We start from the raw sequence: 22,237 nt of genomic DNA, 5'->3' as shown, positions 1-22,237 counted from the left end.
CAGTCTGAGGTTAAGGCTCTAGGGAAACAGATGTGGCTCCCAGTGGCCCCATTTACTCAGATATAGATCAGGTCGGGTCAACAGTCATGATCTGGTGACTTCAGGCTCCAGGACCCATTCTGGTACAGGGACATTCTAGTGAAAGAGAGAGCCCTGTTCCCAGGGCTTGCATCCCGGTGGCAAGAGAAGAGCGACAGAGAAGACTGGGATCCCTTATGGGCACAGTCAGGGTGGAGGGGTCCGGCAGGGTACATGGGAGCTGCTTGGGCTAAAGAAGGCAGGGGAAGCACATGACAGGCCAAGCGTGGGGGGGCACCCAAAGCCAACAAGCTGTTTGTTCGGAGGGCGTATAGGTAGGAGAAGACCCAGATGAAATTGCAGATCAGGGGACGAGAAAAACAGACAAAATCAGTGGCTCCCAGGGTCGGCACCCAAGCCAGTCTTGGATTGGCTCATGGCACAGTAGGAGGCTTCTCCAGTCCGACACTCGGCCTTTGGCGAATTTTCTTCCCTCGCAAATACTATTTTCTCCTCTGCCTTTCCCCCCGGCTTCATGGACAGTTGGGAGGGCCCAGGGCTTACAAATGACATCATCAGGGGACTCTGGCTGACTTCTGGCAGCTTTCAAAGTACTTTAGTGCTTTCAGTCTTCTGTGTGCTGGTGAAAGCAGGCCCATTTCACAGAGGAAGAGCCCAAGGCCTAGAGAGTAATGGCGCTCTCACGGTAAGCAGCAGAGCGGGGCTTTGAACCCTGGGGCGTCTCCCTCCCCATCTGGGCCGGCGCCATTCCTAGGGACAAACACACGATGCATTCCCCCACTCACTTTCTCAGGATGTACTTAGTTGTGGGAATAAGAGGTTGGGGAAATGATTCAGATCCTTCCTCCTCCGGGCTGGGAAGCACAGCCTCCTTCCAAGGTTGGCAGGGACAAAATCAGCCATTGCTAGGGCATCGAGGGCCAAGTGGGGAGTGGGCAGCCTGAGCAGGGAAGTCATCAGGGGACCTGACCCAGTGCTGCCCTCTGGTTTGCACCCTGCAGGGAGACATGGGAGCCGCTGGGCTGGTTGGAGCTCCTGGACCCAAGGGAGAAAAAGGTGACATGGTGAGTATGGGGCCGGTGTGGGGCATGCCTGGCTTCCCCCAAGCGTGTGTGTCAGCTCAAATGCATGGAGCCCGGCACTGAGCCACACCCCAACCTCGGAATGGAGTCCAGGCTCCTCCCCATGGGCACGGGAGGCCCACCAGAGGTGGCCCCAGCTGCAGCTCTAGCCCTGTCCTGCACTCCCCAACACGCACCCCTGGATTCTGGGCATCCCGATTGGCAGCTCGGAATCTCCAAACTGGCCACTTCTCACAGGCCACTGCCATGCTCTTTGCCTCACCAGGAAGAATTACACTGTCTTTCCACAGCTTATTCCCCCCTTCCCTCCCCTTTCTGGCGGCTCCTATCTGCTCACATTGAGACTGAACCCTTGTGCTTCTCCAGAGTATCCCTGTGACCCCAGGAAAAGCAGTGGGGAACAGGGTCTCCTGTGATGGGCACAGGGACTGGAGAAGAAAACAAAACGTGCAACGTAGCCGTCACAGTGAGAGTCAAAGAACGAAGGGAAATCATTCTTAAGGGGGGGGGGTGGTTTTATAACAGCATGTCAGCAAATACAGAATATCAGTAAAGAGAAGTTTCTAAATAAAAAGACCCAAATGAAAATTCTAGAGCTTAAAATTATAAGTGAAAGAAAACAGGGGATTGAGGGGAGGCTCAGCAATAGGTAGGAAGCAGCCTGCTGAGAGCAAGAGTGCTCTCACCTGCAGACCAATGCTGACTCTGTGATCCGAAGACCAGACAGGAGGAGTAAGGCAAGAAAATGAGCAGAGCCTTGGAGTGCACCAGAATGCATCAGAATGCACCAGAATGCACCTCATGGGGACCCCAGGAGGAGAGAGGAAAGGGTCAGAAAGCATATTCCAAGAAATAATGGTGAAAGCACAAATCCCAAATTTGGTAAAAAGCAGTAATCTACACCCTCAAGAAGCTCGGTGAACTCTCACACAGACCGAGCCATTCTGAGAAAGATTGCAGCCCAAGCACCAAAAGACAAAGAAATGTGAAAGCAACAGGAGGGAAAAACGAGCCAACATGGACCGAGAAAGGCCAGGAAGATCCTTCGGCGACTGATGATAGTGGGGGGAAGGAAGCGTCAGTGAAGTAGGATGACAGGCTCAAAAGCATCATCATGACCGTGTTCGAGGAGGCACGTAACAAGCAGGCGTAGTACCGGCACGAGCGTGGAGAAGAGGGACCGGAACCAGGCCGGGAGGGGCGTGTCTGTAAATCCCGGAGGTAGTATAACTCTGAGGAGCTGAGGTGTGTGTGGGAAACCCGAGACTGACCTCGACCAAAGTCGTTCAAAAGTATACAGTAGAAGTGCCATTAAGAGATTAAAATGTAGCACTAGAAAACACTTAGTGCAAATAAATAAATAAATAAATGCCGTGAAGGAGGGATGAGGAACAGCAAGACAGGAGGCAGAAATGGAAAGCTAGAGGGCCTCCAGGAAACCAGCTCTGTCGGGGATCATGCTGTATATTCAGGCCAGACTCTGTCCTGCCTCCAGGAGACACACTTCAGATTCAAAGATGCAAACAGGTCGAAAGTAAAAGGATGGGAAATACCTATCCTGAAAATAGAAAGCCAAATAATTGGGAGTGACTCCGCTGTTATCAGACAAAGTAGACTCTAAAACTCAACGTCAGCGGAAACGAAGAGTTTGTCTTACGATCAGTGTCAGTCTTTCAGAAATCGGGAAGAGTTATAAACACCGGTGCACCTCGCAAGTGTCCAAAGTACGTGAAGCAGAAGGGACAGAATTGAAGAGAGGGATGGTAAGTCAGTCATGACGAGAGGCCCGAGCGCTCGCTCTCGTGATGGGACGAGCCTCCAGGACGGTGCAGAAACTGGGGCGTCACTGCTACAGAAGGACGCTGCTGCTTTGGGTAACTGTCTGGCTGTCCTAAAAAGGCTAAATGGAATTATCAGGTGACTCGGCAGTCCACTTCTTAGATACATATCTAAAAGAAACGAAGACAATATCTCTTGCAAACCCTGGACTCAAGTGTTCAGAGCAGCATTATTCATAATAACCAGAAAGTGGAAAAACCTAAGTGCTCATGGCATGGTGGACGGATAAACGGGCTGTGTGTTATATTCACACCGTGGCGTGTGGTATTACATTGTACAAAGTATTACATTGTATCCTTAAGTAGCGAATGATACCGTAGGTGGATGATATTTTAGTAAAGCTCATAAGGGGAAAAATACAAGTTCCATAATATTGAATTGTTGGAAAAATTAAATGGGGTAATAGGCATGAGAATGAACACTCAGTAAGGAAGGGTTATCCTCTCTTTTGGAAGCTCCTTCCAGGAGCTGATGAGAAAGCATCCGACCCTTTCAGACCCCAGGGTACTACTGCCGTGTGACATCATGCATGATGTTCTGTCGTAAACCCGTGCCCTCTCCTTTCATCTTCTAGGGAAGAGGGCCTTTTGTCCGAGGAGAGAAGGGTGAAAAGGTAAGTATTTCCCTTTTATCACTTCTCTGGGGGCTGTGCCGCCGGCCAGGGAGCAGGGTGGGGGAGGGGCCGAGCTGGGGAGTGGTGCTTCCTGGGAGAATCCAAGTGGAGAAAAGAGGTTTCCCGGGTGGAGCGAGGCGCCTCAGGGCAGGTGCTCTCTTGACTGGGGCAGTTGAAGCAGGTGCAGTGGGCACCGCGGCCTGGCAGGGGTGAGCAGGAATGAGCACAACTGGAGGGCAATGCTTGTTTGGGCTGTGGGTGCTTGGCAGTGCTTGGAGCAGAGGGTACTCGCTGGGGCTCATGGGGCCCGGATGCGGGGTTGCAGAAGGATCTAAGGACCGGCACGCAGGATGTTAGAGATCAGAACGCGCTCAGCCTCGTGTGCAGTTTGGGAAGATGCTGAAGGTTCTGTGTGTGGTCAGACATGGTGGGAACATTTGAGTGTGCCAAGCCAGACAGTGTGAGGGGGAGAGACCAGAAGCATTTGAGGACTTGCCAGGAGATTTGCAGAAGTTCCGAGGGGAGATGATCAGGAGCAGGAGGCGCACAGAGCCGTGGAGGAAACAGGAGGCAGGACCGCTTATACGTGTTCTCCCCAAATACAAATATTGTACCTTCTTTTACCTTCATCAGAAGGAGGACAAGCCAACAGATCCTAGGACATGGGGCTTCCTTCCAAGGAGGAAAGCTTTCTTAAGTGCTTAGTCTGTGAGGAGAAATAAAAACGAAGGTGTCACTAAAATGCTGTTTTTCATTCCCACTAACAATTAAAAATGTACTTTGCGTGTCCGGGGAGAGACAGCCCCAGGACTCTTGGGCATCTGCACTAGGATCTCGTCAGAATGCAGTGCTGGTGGACTCTGGTGGCTTCTCCACCCCTCGCATGGGGCTGGCTGTATGAGCTGGTGCCACTCTGTTCCATTACCATGGAAACGGCTTTCCCGTGGCGAGCCCCTTCTCTCCATGCAGGACCCCTCTCACAGTGTACTTTCACTCCAGAGATTTGCTCCACGGAGCTAAAGCAAAGCTGTACAGACATGACTACCCTGGGTTTCACTCCATGTCATCCAGAAGTCAGACTGGAAGCAGCCATGTGCTGTGGGGCGGGCAGGGGGCCCAAGTGCGTTCTCGTGCAACTAAATGATACAGCGGCTCTCAGGGAGGCAAAAACCACATTTAAAAGACGAATAATGAATGATGTAGGGAATGAAAATAATGGTTAATTTTTAAAGCACATGGAAAAATATCTGTACAGTATGACCCCAGTTGTGTGTGTGTGTGTGTGTGTGTGTGTGTGTGTGTACACACAAGCGAGAGACAGAAAGGGATTGATTCTGGAGGTGGAGCCCCTTTGTTAGGCCAGATGGCCGTGTTGAGGGTATGTATTTTCTTCCCTACTTCTCTGTGTCTTCACTGATTCTATGGTGAACTTCTCTTTTATCCCTACTGGAAGCCCAGATGTGCACACACATGCACACACACACACACACACACACACACACACACAGATTAACTCCTACACGAGGATACACAGCAGTCTGAGAGTCTGTGGGAGGCTCACACAGCACAGTGTGACATTGTCATCAGTTTTCCAAGCTGCGTCTGCTGACTCCTCAGATGGGGCTGCTGGTGGCCACCATCCACGGTTCCCATGTGGCTTAAAAGCATGACACCTAGAGGCTAGATGCTCAAGTTTAGCAACTACCTTTATCTAGTGTTGCTGGCTTGCTGGGTCCCCATGGGCCTGGAGCACAGGTTTTAGCAGGACCCCCAGATGTTTCTGTCAGGATTGGGGCTGTCCTTGAAGTCAGAGTGCTGGGTCTGGGTGATGCTTGCTGGCTGGACTGCTGTGTGTCTCCTGGACCAGCATGTCCTCTGATGGCTGAGCTGTCCTCCTGCGTGGGTGTCCGGCAGGAAGAGGCAGGAACAGCAGGTGCATCTCAGCCTTGTCGGTTCTGGTGTAGCTCAGAATGGGCAGCCGTATTTCCCTGGTGGCTGCCAGCCTCTCCCTAGGGCCCACATCCCTGCCGGCAGGCCCACAGTTGGGACCTGCTGGGTCAGAGTGGCAGCCGGGGAGGCCCCATCACATCCTCGGGGCCAGCAGGACAGAGGGACAGCGGGGCAGACTCTCGCACTTCTGGCTCTGTCCTTGGTTGACATTCTCTTGCATCTGAACATTTTTAGCAAAGTCGGAGTCTAGATTCTGCCGCCTATTAGCTGTGTGATGCGGGGTGAGTCACCTCCCTCTCTGGGCCTCTGTTTCCTCATCTGTAAAAACGAGGGGGTGGGACGAGATGATGCATAAAGGCCCTTGCAGGCGGCGGCTCTGCGACTTGGTGATCAGCCCAGCCCAGCCGGAGCCCTTGGAGCTCTCTTCATGACTTGGAGTCTCTTGTTCCCTCCAACCCTTGGGGAGGAGGTGAGGCTGGAGGGGGACTGATAAAGTCCACAGGGCAGAGAAGGCCACGGGTGACTAATGCACTTGTACAGGGCCCAAAAAACTGGCTTCTCCACTTGAATATTCTCTCCAGAGCAATTACATTGTGAGGGGATCAGAGGGACTAGAGCCTGGTGGGCCTAGGAATTGTATTTCTCTGATTGTCGTTGTGTGTCTTGTGTTTCTGGTGTGTAATGAACCACTGTGATGATGTGTGCTGCCCTCCATGAGGGCTGACATGCCCTGTACTTTATGTCTCATGATGAAGCCAGCACTTTACGGGGCAGTGACTTATGCCCATTTCACAGATAGGGAGGACAAAGCTTGAAGGTCAAGTGACCAGCCCAAGGTCACAAGCTAGTTGGATGATGGGAAGCACAAACTCTGGTTATTACTCAAGGAAGGGAGGCTGCAGGGCTGATTGAAGCCCCCCTTCCCCAGCAGCTGAGGAAACTGGCCCTCAGAGAAGGTCAGTGACTGGCCGAAGGTCACACAGCTGAAGATTGACTAGAACTCTTGGCCTCCTGACTCTCCTCGGCTCCCCCAGCAGATGCCCAAGACCATTGTGTGCTGCTGCCAGGTTTCTGGGCTGCTTCTGCCCCTTGTCTTGGAAGCTAACCTCCTCTCTCTCTTCACTGTGGGGTCCTCGGGCCCATCTCCCCCGGTGTTTAAATAAATATGAAATCAGACTAAGGCAAGGGAGGGCAGCTTTTTAGGGGATGCTGCTCACAGCCCAGGCACTGGGGCCATAGAAGCAGAGGAAGGGAGGTTGGACGTCCCAAGCCTCCGGGAGGCAGCTGGCATTACGTATGAGGTTGCCAGATGAGCGGATGGATGAGTGGGTGTCGGCCGTCTGCCATCCAAGGCTGAGGGCCAGCTCGACCCAGGAGAGGTCACCGATGGCCGTGGGGCAGACCCAGCTTCGGAATCTGGCTCCACCTCGTGTTAACCTCTTGTCTGTCCTTGGGCGACTCTGAGCCTCAGTTTCCTTTTCTGTAAAAGGGGGAAGGGGACAGTTGATGGTTCTACCCCGTAAGGTCGGAGGGGGGTTAAAGGAGAGAAGGTGCGTGAGGGGTTTCACGCAGGGCCCGGCACAGGGAGCACGCTCGCTGGTGACGCTCTGTTTCTGTTACACCCATACTTCTCATTTCCTTTGCAGCTGGCTTGGTGGTGGCGATGAGGGTGTGTACCCATGGTCCAGGGCGGGTAGGGACCATTTCTGGTGGAGTCAGAGGGAGCAGGGAGGGGTCCCGACCTCTGTGCCTCTGCCCTTGGTTCTCCCCTGCAGAGAAGACTGACCAGCATACTGAGATGCAGGCATAGGGGTTCCTTTGGGTGCGCACTGCTCCGGTGCGGATGCTATGGAGATGAAGGCCGTAGCATTAGGTGGATCATGAACCCCACAGGCAGAAAAAGATTTAGAAACAACAGAAAGAAGTCCAAAATGTGAGTTTCCGGTGAGCTTCCTCTTGGTGCATCCCGAAGGTCCTTCTGCTCTGGGGACCAATGCCTCCAGGAAGGAAGCCTGGAGCCTGGGGGTTTGGTCCCGTTCCTGGGCCCACAGCGCCCTCTGGTGTCTGCGAGCCTGCACCTCTGCGCAGCTTTCCCTCGGCCGGGGTTGTCCTCTTCTCCTCCCAGATTTAGCATCTGGGACGCCTCGGTTTTGTGCTCCAATACGGAAGCTGATGTGAGGAGCTGGGCAGACACGGTTCGGGTCGCAGCTCTGCGGTGGCTGGTGTCTCTCTGAGGGTCTCAGCTTGTCATATGGGAACATGGATGCCGAGGGCTGAACGTAGATTACAAGAGGTTGATCGCAAAGCACCTGGCTTCGTCCCTGGCACTTGATCAGCGTGTGTAAAAATCTGTCCCTTGCATTTCTTATCCTTTTGCTGCTAGAGGATATTGCTAAAATCCATGCAAGAGGGACATATGTTTCTGTAATAGATAGCATTCAAGTACTCAGTACGTGAGAGCGGGTGGTGGGTTCGCAGAGCTTTAAAGCTTTAAAACCCAGCCTGGGCCCCCATCCAGAGGCTCATTCACAAGTTCTGGGGAGGAGGTGTGCTCGAATGCAGTCATGCCGTCCAGAGTGTGGTCCTTCTTACTGGTCCCTAAACCAGCCAGGGTGTGGTCTCCATCCCCCACGCTGCTAGGCACACTAGGACCCCGCCTGGGCCTCAGAAGATGGAGGAGTGGAGGAGGGTCCCATCCGCAGAGCCCGCTGAGGGTGCCCTAGGAGCTCACTGTTCTACTGCAGGAGGTGTTGAGAAATGAAACAACAAAAAGTGTCTAGGAAAGTATCCTGAGCATAATTTATATGAAGGGAGAAATAGAAGCAGAAACAAAATTACCACGAGCTGATTCTGTTTTTTATAAGAACACTTGACAACTGCAACAGCAAGGAAAAATGGGAACAACCTAATGGAACATCGCATTACAGCAACCAGATGGGCACGAGTGGAAATTTGGAACACCTTGCGACAGGGAGCTAGGCGTGCAATGGAATGCAAATGAGATACAGCATATAGGAAGCCCTGTGTGCTCATGCATCAAAGGGCGCGTGCACAGGGCAAACCACATTCTAGGGTAGCGGGATTTGGGGTGTTTCATAGGTCTTGTTAATTACTCTTCCCAGTTTTACAACATCTGTGAACATTTGACCGAAGACTAAGTCTTAATCTTAATATAATGAAAATCATTTTAAGCATAAGATCTCCACAGATGTTTATGCGGGAAGTCCCAAAGCGGTGTGATTTTGGAGGAAAGTGCTCGGTCTCCCAGCACAGGAGCCTCCGAGCACAGGGTGACAGGATGGCCGGTGGGTCCAGAAGGCAGAACATGGCAGTAGCTGAGGGTCGGGCTTTGGACTCCTGGTGCGGCCCCACTCCTGTGGCATAACCTGGTGGGTAAGGAGGGTTCTCCACAGTTATTGGTGCCTCAGTTTCCTCGACTGTGCATGGAAGATGCTAGAACAAACCATGAGCTCCCCTCAGGCAGTTGTGAGGTTCAGTGAGGGTGTCTAGGAGAGAACTTTGTGGCCACCTGCTAAATAATGAGTTGGGCAAACATTAGCAAGAATCAAGTGCCAGGCATCCGGGCATGGTTCTGTGAGCACGGTGACCAGTTCAAGCATGTTATCCAAGTTAACTCAAACCAAACAAATTCAGTATTTTTGCTTCAAAGCCCAGAGACAGATGTTCTTTCCTCTGGGCCCACAGCTGTGAAAAGGGAACCTTGACACCCCTGCCGCCATCTTGCTGCGGTGCAGTGAGCCAGTTGGAGCCAGGTGAGGTGATGTTCAGAGGGCAGGCCTATTTAAATGGATCCTTGTAAGTGATATTGCTGAATGATCATGCCCGCAGCCTCTCCAGCTGCTCAGATACACGATACGGCGCATTGCCTGCCACCGTTGTCCTCTTTATGAGCAGCAGCTGGTGTTAATATTACAAGGAGAGTGGAGCTGGGGTAGGGGAGGGGCCTCAGGCAGGTCTGGTCTAGACCAGGATGGGGAGGCAGGGCAGGGCTCCATTTCCCTGGAATGGAGCACAGTACAGGACAGCACAGGGAGAGAACTCCCCAGCCCCTCATCAGCCCAGATTATGCCCTATAGCTAGCAAGGGCAGCTGAGACCCACAGGAGAAGAAATTGGGGCAGAGTATCCTGTAAAGCCATGCTTGGGTCAGCAACTCAGCACTCAGCATTTGGTCAAAGCAAAGAAACTCAAAAACAACTACCACCAGAAAGTCCCTCCTTAAGCATTTCCACCAAAATCCATATGGCAATAAATAAAAGTTCATATGGATTTTGTGCTCAGATTTCACGGTGTGGTGCACCAGAAAAAATACGTGAGTGAGTGTCAGGAACTGAGCTGAATTTTATTGGGCTGGCTGGCGTGGTAGCAGACGGAGCTTTAGTTTCACACGGCATCAGTTCCTTGTCTTTTAAGGCTTTCTTCAATCCCTGCCTGGATCATAAACCTGACAGAACCAAAGTGGCAAAGGAGGAATCTGAGTCCAACAAGTAGTCCAGATGCTGCCTTCTAGAAACTTCAGCTGAATGCCCTGAAGAGGGTACCAGAGCCATGAGCAGCAAGCCGGAGTGTCCTCAAGTCCTCTTGTAGGAGAGTTTTCATGGGGTGGGTCATCACAAAATTGAAGATGCCACGTGGAAAGCTGAGGGGAGAGTCCAAGACCATCAGCTGTTGGGAAGCCAGGTTCCCAATGGTTAGCAGAGGCAGCCTAGTCCCCAGGTCTGAGAAGAGCAGCAGGTTCTGCACACATACCCTCAAGGACAAAGCAGGCTCCTCCACATCGCCGTGGACCCTGAAGCATCCAGCCTCTCAGGAAAGGCAGCTGGCATGAGGGACATTGGGGGCCCACCTGCCACAAAGTCCCTAACAGCTGTGGGGCAGGGTCCTGGAATCCCTCAGTTCCAAGGAAATGTTCTTCCGGCTTACACTCACCATCCTGTTGGAAACGTGCAGGCGTGCATGAGTTTGTGATTGTCAAGTGCTGCTCTTGTGACAAATTCCCTGTTGACCACTGCTCAGCACCACGTGTTACGTGGCACATGGAATCCACATGTTTGGAGTACACGTCACACCTGCTGCTGTGAGGAGGCCCCCAAGAGACCCTTCCTCTGCCTGTCTCCTTCCAGTTCTGGATTCGTGTTTCCCGGGCCTTCTCTCGGTATTTCTCCCCCGAGACTGGTCTCCTCCTTATCCATCTACGGTTGCCCTCTGCCTCTTGAAATACCAGGGATGCTTCTGACCCAGGAACCTTTGAGCTCTTGTGCACAGAGCCAGACAGTCCCAGGAGCACCTTCTCATTCATTCCTTCCAGTGAGGGTAGGTGGAAGGTGGCATTCCCTGCATTTCTTGGATAAGCCACCGAGACCTGGAAAACACACACGTTGAAGTTTTTCCCTGTAAGAAGTTGTATGGGAAGAGGACAACATAGTTTATAATAGCTCTGGCTTGTTAGAAATCCTAACAGCTACCCATTTAGGGGAAGGCAAGGTTCCTGGGGGCTGGGGAGGGACAGCAAAATGAGGGACGTGAGCCCTGATGTTTGATTAATGCAACCTGTTTGCACCTGTAGGCAAAAGTGGGGTACCCAGAAGATGAAGAAGAGCCCCCAGGAAAAAGTCGCTCTGACCGCTGCACAGCTGGCAGGGCAGGGCTGATAAGAGCTTAAAGTGACATTCCCATTCAAGCCCAGTCTGAGTTCACCAAGGACCCTCTCTGTGAGGCGGTCACAATAGTGCCTGGGACCCCACTGCAGGGGACAGTCAGACCAGCTCTCACAATGGCCACTCTGATGTCAACATGGCAGACACATTGTGGCTGTCTCCAAGGCAAAAGGCTGTCTCCTTCCCCCCTGAGCTAGTTCTTTCTTGGGTGTCTTTCCAGAGCAGGCTTTATTTGAAACTGTGAGATGAGATTTCATGGCATGTCTATAGAATGGATTGCAGAATTGGTGGGGCAAGGAGAGAGGGCCCTGCCAAATAGGGATTTTCTTCTTGGTGCCTCTTTCCCAGACCGGGGCCCAAGAAAGGTCTCCAGAAGCCACAAGATGCTTCTACATATCAGGGGTTTCTCGTATAAGAGAAAAGTACAGCACAGCACAGCAAGGGGCAGTGGGTACACATTTATGTCTCTGATCCTTTCTGAGAGAATGAGATGGAGACATTAGCAGTCAGGGCCATGCAGAATTCAGTGGCCAACCTGTGACAATTTTATATGGAACGATGTGGGGACGTGGTCTCAGAGTAGAAAGAATCATAGCAGATCTTACTGATCTTACTTACTGAGCTGTTGCCATGTACCAGGCTGTGTACTTTGGCATCAGCCTCCTGGAGACCATTAGGGAGTCTGGGGCAGGCCCGCAGCAAGAGTGACCCACTCCAATCCACTGCATGGCCAATGCCGGCTCTCTGCCCTTTCCTGAAATCAGTGCTGGGAAGCCTTGATCCTCCAAAACCATGTCCCTGGTGGGAATCAACTTATTTTATGTCATGACTGAATTGTAGAGCTTCTGAGCCATAAAATATAAATTATATGTGTTTGTACGTGTGAAGCTTCTCTAAGATATATTTACACCATTGCCTCTAGCTCTGGTCCCTTTCCCTTTGCTCACGCCGGGCGTAATCAGCAGCCCCATCTCCTATTCTTAGCCTGTGCGTTAATGTGCATTATTCATGGTTATCGAGTTGGATAACTGTGGTTGAAGGCCTTCTATTTTTATAATAATTAAAGGGTTTCGTGGAAAATAAGTTTAGCTGCTTTTGTGCCCTCAAGTAGCCTTGTGGGGTTGGGGGCTAAGGGCTGAGAGAATCATGGCGCTGTAGACCCTGTCCGTGGTGCTGAAGGGCACTTGGGGAAGTTCTGGGTTCACGGGATCTCACAACCCCAGGAAGAGCTGGGATAGGAAAGTATGTACCTTTCCCCACCTCTGTCTGACACTCGGGCACTTGCCAAGCCTAGTGGATCAGTCACAGGACCAAGGGCTTTGTCCAGGAGGAGGAGAGTAGTTGTGGGAAGGGCAGACACTGGCCGCTGGACAGTGGGACGGGCGGGGAGGGGAGGCTGAGGGTGTGGACCCTGGACACAGATTGGTGGCTTCAGACTGCGCTTGGCCACATGCCAGCTGTGTATCATTGCAGTTCCTCGACCCTTTAGCCCTTATTTTATTTGCCTATAAATTGGCGATTGTACTGCTATTCGTCTCAGAGGGTTGCTGTAAGGATAAAATGAGCTAATGAAAATAAATGACTTATATTTGTAAAAAGTGCTCGTAAATGTTAAGCATAATTATTATTATGCCAACAGAGTGTTGCATTTTTTTAAACACCAGATGACGTCTTCTGCGTCCTGGGCATCGGTGAAGTCTTATTCCCAGGGTCGGCCGACAGCTGCAAGATGTCAGGGCTCCCACCTCCCACGGAGGGGGTGCCTCTGTAGCTCTGCAAGCCTCATGAAGCCTGGAGAGTTATTGGAAAATGTGCTCCAGGTGGACTGATTACAGTATGGGCTGTCCTTTCCTTTCCTTGGTTCACGTAGAATAATTTGTAGAGCATCTGAGAACATTAACAGTACCTGGTGTTTATAAAGACCATGGTCTGCCAGGATTTGTGCACCTGCTATGTAGTTTGGAGGTAAATACTGTTGCCCTCATTTTACAAGCATATTAACTATGTGACCAAGAGCCAAGTGAGATGCTCTCTCCATGTGGCCCAGCCAGAAGCTGTGCTCATGTTTTCTGACCCCACGGCCAGCATTTATCAGTGCTGAGCCATGGTTCCCAGACATGACAGCATCTGAATCATGGGGAGGGCTTATTAGGCCAGCTTGCTGGGTCCCACCCCCAGAGCATCTGGTTCTGTGGGGCTGGGAGAGGGGCAGAGAGTCTGCCTTCCTAACAAGACCCAGGAGATGCTGATGCTGATGCTGCTGGTCCAGAAGCCACACTTTGGGGACCGCTGCCCAGAGGAGCCCTCTGACCCCACATGCAGGACCTCCTCTGTCTCTTCCAGGTGAACTGAGAGGGATACTAACATGTGCCTCTAGGGAAGAAGCCATCTCTTTGTCAACATTTAGAAAAAATCCTGATAGCTGATTAACCAAAAGAACAGGAGAAATATTTGTTTTCCCTTAAATCTGTATTTTGCCCAGTGAGGTCACCCCATAATTCCCAGAGCTCGGGTTCTTAAAGTGGGCATGGGCGTAGAGCTGCTGCCTCGTGTTACCCTCCTGGGGGCTCCCAGGGAGACCGCAGAGTCAGTGTGTATGGGGGGCGGGGTGGGGAGGAGCAGGCAGAGAGGTTTGCCTTGACGTGGCATCAACACCCTGAGTTGGAGCTGGGGGAGGCCCCTCTTCCCCGAGCCCTGGTCATCTTCTATAACGGGTTTCATACACATTATCTATTGTCATCCTCTTGATCTGAGTGACTGCCTTTTTACAAGCGAAGAGTGGAGTTTTGGAGAGTTTACCCAAAATAACTGTTCCCGATGCTTGTTCGAGTTTCCGTGTATACGCAGCATTTCCCCAGGCATGGTCTCCAGGCATCTTACTGACCCCCCGGGGCCAGAGGTACCATTCTTCTCATGTTGCCTTTTCCACAGGTGAAGGAGCTGAGACCCGGGAGGAAGGTCGCTTGTTCTGCATGGCTAACCCTGGCAGAGGCTCCCTGACAGTCCCGACCCCCCCGCCCCCACGTCTACCTCCCTGGCCTTCCCTTGTCTTTCTTCTTCCTTCTTCCCTCCACTTCCCTCCTTTTGTTGTACTTTACGAGGATCCTTCTCTATTTCTCTTCGCTCGCTGTGCCGGACTTCACCAGCTCCGGGAGCAACACCACACCCCTCCTTTCTGTGACCCGCTGCACAATGTGCTCCTCCTTCCCTGCACTAGACCAACAACTGGCTTCTTGATTGTGTCCACACCCTTCTTCCCATCTGAAATCAGGATGGGTCTCTATCAACTGAGGCTCAGAGAGGGCGGGTGGGTTTCCTGAGGGGACAGAGTGTGCAGTTCTGGGCTGTAACTCCCCCTTTGCAAAGCTGCAGCAGACAGTGGATGGGGAGCCCCTCCCCCACCACCGAGGGGATTTTGGAAGGTGCATCATAGGATGTGGTGGTGTTCCGGGAGGCCACGCTGAGGGGACACAAAAACATGAAACATTTGGGTCAGGTTGACAATTTTCATAAGAACGGGAACCCGCCTAAACAACGCCTGGATCTCATGAGGATTTGCAAGTGGAAATTTTCAGGATCTATTTTGTAGTGCTGGCTTGGTTAGCTTAACCGTGTAAAGTAAGATTGAACTTGATGCTCTCCTCTTAGAGGAAATACGTGCCTCGGAAGAGGCCTCTGGTCAGTTTCTTAGGCTACAGAGCAAGGGTAGGTAGCACACCCATCACCAAGCAGAAGCAACTGCTGGTCCCATGACTCCAGTCCTCAGACCGGTTTGCCAAGCTGCCTGTGTCCTCGGGAAGCCCAGACCCTGCTGGATTTGTGGTCCCTATTTACAGAGGGAGATGGGGTATTAGAGCATTTCACGAACGAGGCCACAGCCATTAGTATTAAGTGATGGGGGGTTTGAAGCCACAGTTGGCTAGCTTTTGAAGGCACTGTTCTACTACAACACCTGTCCCTGAGGGGTTCATACCTGCAAGGCTAACTTTAAAGGATGAGTACCTCCCTGCTGTCTCCCTTCGGGGCCCACATGGCTCAGGAAGGGTTTGAAGCCCTTGTGGGTCCTGTGCCGAGCAGGCACTGGTGACAGGGAGGTGGGTGCTGGAGCCCTGAGGCCCCACCTCTTGGAACTCCTATCCTGTGAATGAGACAGATCCATCTAGACATGTGTCGGGCATCTATTAGGAAGTGCCCACAAGGCTGGAACCTGACAATTGGGCAAAGGGAAGGTTCCGGAACTCTCTGGAGTTCCCTTTGGCATTGTCTTGGTCTCCTCCCTGGCCCCATTTATTAGATGGTCCTGGGAGCGCCAATGTCCTGCTGCCCTCCCCCATTTATTCCTGAGGCAGGAGCCCATCAAGATACCCCTTCCCCTGCCTTCAGCAGCAGCAGCCAGAAGACAGACTGGCCTTTCAAGGACCCACCATCTTAACTGGGTAACCACCACGTAGGGGGAGCTCTGCTCCAGGTCCCTCAATAGGTCTGGTTGTGGAGGGAAGCTCCATCAAGGGCATGTCCTCAGACTCTTCTTGCGTATCCCTCTTTTTGAGAAGTCTTGAATTTAGCCCTAGAGTTGCACAGAAGCAAGAGCTAAGAAGGCTGGGGTCCCTGCCACCTGCAGATGCTCACACCATTGGCTCAGATCGGCGCAGGATGGGGCAGGGGATTAAACATGGGTCTTGGAGACAGACAGGGCACCTGGGGAGCTGAGCCCTGCCCTATTCCTGACCAGCAGAACCCTGGCCTGATGCAGGGTGCTGCCTCTGGGAAGGCTGTTGAAAGAGCTCTGCTGCTTTCCCAGGACGAGAGGCTATGAGGGGAGGAACGGGGTCCCTGGAGAAGGGGAGGGGTGGCTGGGCTGGGCTGGGCTGGGTTGGGCTGGGTGTGCAAGCTCTTTGTTGCTTCAACCTTCCCACTCCCGGCCGTGGCAGCAGCTGCACGGGCTCGGGCGTCCAGCCCTCTGTGCCCGAGTGCTGCAGGCAGAGTGAGGATAAGGACACAGCCCGCAGGACTGGGTCACCCAGGGAACCGGGCGTTCAAACACTGCTAAGAGGCAGATTCTGGGGCCCCGCGTGGGTCTTCCAAGCAGAGACCCTGAAAGGTTGGATGCAGGATGGAATCTGTGCACTTACACCTGATAAACCATGAAGTTAATCTTGTCTCTTGTTGAAGCGTCCTGGGACGAGTCAGAGGCGCTGCCGGAAGGAACGTGCTGCTCGGAGCGGCCTTGTCAGGGTCACTTGATCTGATCTGTGCGGTTATTAACATCAGTGCAATATCGCTGCTCATTCTGCCACTCTTAGTGCTAAAGAGACAAGGCCGATGGGTGTTTGGGCAGTTCTCAGGAACTCAGAAGTCACTTCTGCCTGTCCTGCGTGCTCGCTTCATCTCTGGGTCCTTGAATTACAGAACAGCACTGGGGGGGCAGGGGCAGGGCAGGGATTCACCCCCGCTGTGTGTTTGTGTAGATGGTGGCTGGGACATCGCCTGTTGGGGCAGCCCTTCCCTCGAGGATGCTGCTGGTGGTTCGACCCCCAGCAGGCACCTGACTCCCACTGGTGCAGAGGAAACCCCAGGCCCTTGGCGTTGAACAACCCTTCCTCTTGTGGATCATCATCACCCTGCTGGCTGCCCCATGTCTCCAACCGAGGACAGCCACAGGTCCCTGAAGCCCGACGAGGAGGTCTCATCCCTCCCCACACTGCCTCTGAGTACCGGGCTTGCCCGCTGGGGAAGGTCTCCTCTTTCCTCCTCTTAGTCTGTAAATAACCCTCCTTTCCAGCACTTTCAAAGCCCCTCCAGGGGCAGCCTGGTCTCCTCGGCACAGGTGTAACCAGGACTCGGTTTTGCCTGTGACGAGGTGCAGAAAAGCCTGCGTGTGCAGGAGCCACGGCAGCCGCTCACATGGTCTGTGCATATGGACACGCACAAGTCCTTGTTTATAGGTGACACCTGGAAATGTCCAAGGCACGACATGCCTTCGAGAAAATGACGAGACCCATCTTAGGGGTTATGTGAGGACTGCCTAAGGTGGTAGAAGCCAAAGACCTGATTCAGCTCGCAGTGTTTGCTTAATATCACTTACCGATTCATCAGTCCGCACAAGTGTTTGAATGTCCAATAACCTCATTTCACAGACGAGAGAGCCCGGAAAGAGACATTGACTTGCTCAGTGTCCCACAGAAAATTGTCGGCGTGGGGAGGCTGGGCTGAAGGTCTTGGTGGAATCCTTTGATTTGAATCGTATGGTGTTGGAGCCGGACAGGAGCTTGGAGACCCCAGAGTCCCTGTGTTTAGATGGCCCTCGTGCACTCGCCAGGGTGATGGTGGGAGCAGCCTGGCCCAGTCCCCTTCCTCCCCAGAATTGCCCCATGAGTGTGCCCATCACAGGCTTCTGAGTGTGAGCCACTGGAATGGAGGGTGCACCAGCTTAAGAAATCCTTCTAGACCCCTGCTCTAGCCCAGTGGTGCTCAGCCAGGGGCGAGTTTGCCTCGGCAGACATGTGGCTGTATCTGAAGATGTGTTTGATTGTCACCACTAGGGAGTGTTACTGGCCTGTAGGGGTGGATGTGCCTGGAGTGCCCAGGACACCCCCTCCAACAAAGGGGCATCCGGCCCAGGGTCCATCAGGCCCAGGTTGAGAAGTTGGTGCTTTGGGGGTGTGACACTGATCCCCAAGCAAGGAAGGACCACAGTGTGAGTCGGGGGAGGGGGCATGGGGCTGACAGGTGCATATGGACCCCTGCAGGTCTTGTTAAAACGTAGACCCTGACCAATGTCGTAGGTCTCTAGTGAAGCCTGAAAATCTGCATTTCTTGTGCTCTTCTCACTGTGCTGACTGGTGGTCTCTCTCTGTCCTAGGGTTCCCTGGGCCTGCCTGGTCCCCCTGGGAGAGACGGCAGCAAAGGCATGCGGGTACGTCTGCTCCCTCCGCCCTCTCCACAGGCAGCCTCTGGTCAGAGCCCATGTCCTTGAGGGGGCGGCCTCTGCTGGGGCGTGAGCTGGGCTTCGTGTATGCTGGGACACTTTGAGGTCCCCAGAAGTCAGTGTAATCATTTTACCGACACCAGCTGCAGTGGTGGCCACAGGCTCTGCCTGGTGTGCTTGGACGCGAGTTTCTCCCTCAGGTGACAAGGAGTTCTGCTTGGGAGGTCTTGCTGTCCCAGCGCTCAGGCCTGGAATGAAGTCCCAGCCCAAAGCGGGGGACTCGCCCAGGTCCCTAGTTCATAGCTGTGGCGACCCAAGCAGCACCTCATCTCCTGCATGGGGCCCCCAGCCTCCCTCTTATCTGTTCCCTGACTCCCCCTCCCCACTCCCTGACTCTGAGTTGGAACGCGCTCCAGAAACCCAGACCAAAAGTGGTCAACTTGGGCAGGCCAGTCTACTCCAGGGCAAAGGGGTCCTCCTCACCAGAACCCAAAGGAAAGTCGGTTCTAGGTGTTCCCTTGGTGATGTCCAGCATGTGTGAGCAGGTTTCAGAGCGGGAGCCTTGAACATGAGCCCCTCCTATGTCTGTGGCCTTTAACGCTCCTGGACAGGAGGCCTGGGGTGGAGAGCAGGAGAGAAAGGGGGGCTCCATACTCCGCAGACCGCTCTCGACCCCTCCGGATGGCCAGGCTCCTCCATGAGAATTCCTGCCTTGTCTCTCCAGTCACTCTGCTTTCTCCACTGCTGTGTCTGAGTCTGGTTCTGTTGGCCTCGAGCAGCAGGTGCGAGGGGCTGAGCTGTGCTCCTTGCATTGAAGACCAGCCCCTAGGCTCATGGGACATCTCTCAAGGGCAGCCTGGGTCTCCTTTCCCTGGTGGTTACCTTGTGTCTGGGATGGGTTTTGAGCTCCCGACACAGATGCCCCCGAGGCTTTGGGCTGCCCCGCTGTACCTGGGCCTGTGTTGCCCTGGGCTCTGACCAGCCCTGTGTTGTGTTTGCAGGGGGAGCCAGGAGAGCCGGGAGAGCCGGGGCTGCCTGGCGAGGTGGGCATGCGGGTAAGTGGCACTTTCCCCCGATATCCCCAGGGGATAAGTCTTGGTGCAAAACCAACTGCTTTAGGTGTAGAGGCGACATGCATGACTTTACTCCTCACCCGTCCCATATAACCACATGCATGCTTCCGTGTATATGTCATGACATAGGTGACTTTTCCTGAATTCTTACGGAAAGGGAATCACACCAAACTCTGCTGTTTATCTTTTTCCTTTAATGACAGATGAGCTCCATCTTTCCAAACTATTCTCCTAATCGATGTCTTTCTTTCCATGACATGGGTGCATCGTAACCTATGTAACCTTTTCCCTATTATGGCCCTAAATGTTGTCTCTAATTTCACTTTTCTCTAAAATCAGTACAGCAGTAAATGCACGCAGGGTGTGTGCATGTGCGCGCGTGCACAAGCACTTACTCTTGCATACTGCTGTTTGTTTCAATAGAACAGAGCACCAACATTGGGATACTTTTGACTAAGGAAATGCACCTTCTAATGTTAATAGATTTTAAGAAACATCTCCCAGTCAGCTGCTTCAAATCTGTAGCAGTCAAAGGCGCGGGCAGCAGGGGAGTGTCAGGGCTCTGCAGACCTCTTGGGGTCTTGTCAGGACTTGCCCAGGCCCTGCTGGCCGTCGGGCAGAGTGTGAATGAGGAGAGGCAGGAATCACGCAGCTTGCCCAGAAACTCGCCCCCCGTCCTGGCAGGATCGTGGGAAGGCCACGGGGCACAGGGCAGCTGGAAATGGAAACTGTTGCACTGGCCTCCTCACAGCTCAGAGGCAACACACTCTGACTGCTCCTTGAAGTTGAGCAGACTGGGGTGGGGGTGAGAATCATGGTGACTCCTACTCTCCGAGGCAGGGGGTGGCATGACCTCTAAGTGGAGGAGGGACAGCGTGGGGCAGGCAGAAGCAGGCATCTCTGGGTATTGCCGCCGCCCCTGCCTCTCCTTCTCTTGCCCACACCTCTCTTGTGAACACTGTTCCGCAGGGATTCCAAGGACCACCTGGACTCCCTGGGCCTCCTGGACACGTTGGAGCTCCTGTAAGTAAAGGCCTTGGGAAGGGGTCCTGTTCCCTTCTGCAGGGATTGGGACCCAGACCCCTGACACATCCCCCCTCCTGTGTCTGTACACGGAGAACCCACTGCCTGGCAATGGCAGTGAAGGGTTGGTGTCTCTTCCTCGACCAGGAATGCTGAAATGTTATGGCACCTGGGAACCTCCTGGAGATCAAGTTTAAATGCACATTCCCAGGACCCCGTTCCCAGACAGTGATGCAGCAGCTTTGGCTGACGTCCGGGAATCTGCATTTTTATCCGGCAGCCCAGGTGTTTCTGAGACTTGCCCTAAGGAAGCCACTTTCACCAGCCTGTCCAGGCCACCAGTCCAGAAGGCCGTGGTGTCTGTTAATTCCCAGCCCCTAGAACAGTGCCATACCCAGGAGGAAGGTTCAGTCACCACATGCCCCTTGAAGTAAGTGACGAACAGACATGTGCAAGGAGCGAAGTGGCTTCTTGGAAGTCCAACCCTATTTTTGGTTCTCATTAAGAGCTTTGAGATTATCTCCAAACGAAAGGAGGAGTATAAAAGGTCATTTTCAAGCAAGGCAGGCTGCATAACCTTGGGGGGCATTTAACACCTGCCATCTGTGTGTGTCTGGCCAAAATACTTGGATGGAATTAAAACAGCAAGGATGTCCAGCTCCCGCCAGGGGCGGGGTGGTCCCCAGAGCCTCTTCCCTCTGGGATAGTGGCCTGTGGTTCTGGCCCTGTGCCTGTTCTGTGGGGACAAGGATGTAGGTATTATTTCTGGAATCAGTAAGTGGGCTTGGGCAGACTCCGTCCTCTTCAGCATACTCTGCCCAGAATGTCCAAGAGTCCTTTCTCCAGGACAGGAGAGGAGAGAGGGGGAGCTCCTGTAGCAACGCAGGACACATTCAGGCCCCTCCAGCAGCCTGGTGCCTCGAGCTGTTGACCTGGTCCTCGAGCCTGCCCGGGAGCCTTTGAGGGGTCGCGCACGGGTGCTGGTGGCCCCGGAATTTCGCTCCGTACCCCGCACGTGGCAAAGGGCAGGTGCGTTCGTGTGCGGCTCCGCTCCTGCACACCAGGCTGGGGCAGAACCCAGCAGGCACCACGTCTGCAAGATCCTTGTGCCATAACCAATGATGGGTGCCATCATTCACTGACCATTTGCTCACCCAGCCAACAGCCATAAACTTCAAGCGGCACATTCCAGATTGTGGGGACGCGATACTGCAGGGACTAAGGCACCGCCCTCGGGGCTCCCGTTCTCCTGGGGGGAGGCAGAGAACGTGTCACACGGGGCTGAGTGCTGGGGGGACAGTAAAGCGTGGTCAAGGGGAGAGTGGCTGTGGGCAGGGTCGGGGGTGGTGGCTGCATTTAGATCCTGTGGTCAGAGAAGCCCACACCTCGGCGGGAACTTGAACAGCTCGGCTCACAGAGCGGAGGGAGCTCTGAGGAAGGTGGAGTGGAGGCAGGACAGGTCAGGAGCCCCCTCCCCAGAGGAGGGGGAGGAATGGGGCTAGAGGCACCCAGATATCACGATCTGGACTTCACCATCACGAAGGGATGGCAGGTTCTGGGTGGCCGGGGGCACTGATTCCAAAGCCACATTCCCACCGTTGGCCAGGCAAGCTGAGGGGCCAGGGTGTGGTCAAGCCTCGCCAGGAGGACCCAGGGAATCCCGGCCGGGAGGCCAGCCCCGGGAGCTCACCTCGCACCCCAGGCCTGAGAGGGGAGCATGGGCTGCTGTGCGAGTCCCAGTGCCAGGTCGCCGCCGCATTCCCGGGCAGGCTGTCCGCGGACCCTCGGACTTCCGGAACAGAGAAGCTGACCGAGCCGCGTCCCTGCTCTTCCCTCTCCTTTCAGGGTCTCCAAGGAGAGCGGGGAGAAAAGGGAGCCCGAGGAGAAAAGGTATTTACATCGGCCTCAGCCCGTCACCGCAGCTTTCCGTGGCGGGGGGTGGGGGGGACCGGGACTGTGCTGTGCTCGCCTGGGGTGCCCGAGAGTGCACGTAGGATGCCCCTGCGGTTGCGA

General features: G+C 53.8%; 1 protein-coding gene across 1 annotated transcript in view; it reads left to right on the top strand.

The window, feature by feature from the left end:
• The window catches only part of COL22A1 (collagen type XXII alpha 1 chain), a 236,498-nt gene that overhangs the window by 72,974 nt on the left and 141,287 nt on the right, over nt 1–22,237 (top strand). Inside the window, exons 8-13 of the mRNA XM_059395531.1 lie at nt 1,041–1,103; nt 3,535–3,573; nt 18,063–18,116; nt 19,130–19,183; nt 20,171–20,224; nt 22,070–22,114. Coding sequence (XP_059251514.1) covers nt 1,041–1,103; nt 3,535–3,573; nt 18,063–18,116; nt 19,130–19,183; nt 20,171–20,224; nt 22,070–22,114 — 309 coding nt within the window. The remainder of the gene's footprint in view (nt 1–1,040; nt 1,104–3,534; nt 3,574–18,062; nt 18,117–19,129; nt 19,184–20,170; nt 20,225–22,069; nt 22,115–22,237) is intronic.

This window comes from Mustela nigripes, chromosome 3, assembly GCF_022355385.1.
Source record: "Mustela nigripes isolate SB6536 chromosome 3, MUSNIG.SB6536, whole genome shotgun sequence".
In the NCBI taxonomy this organism is placed as follows: Eukaryota; Metazoa; Chordata; class Mammalia; order Carnivora; family Mustelidae; genus Mustela; species Mustela nigripes.
This window is presented reverse-complemented; position numbering and strand designations above follow the sequence as displayed.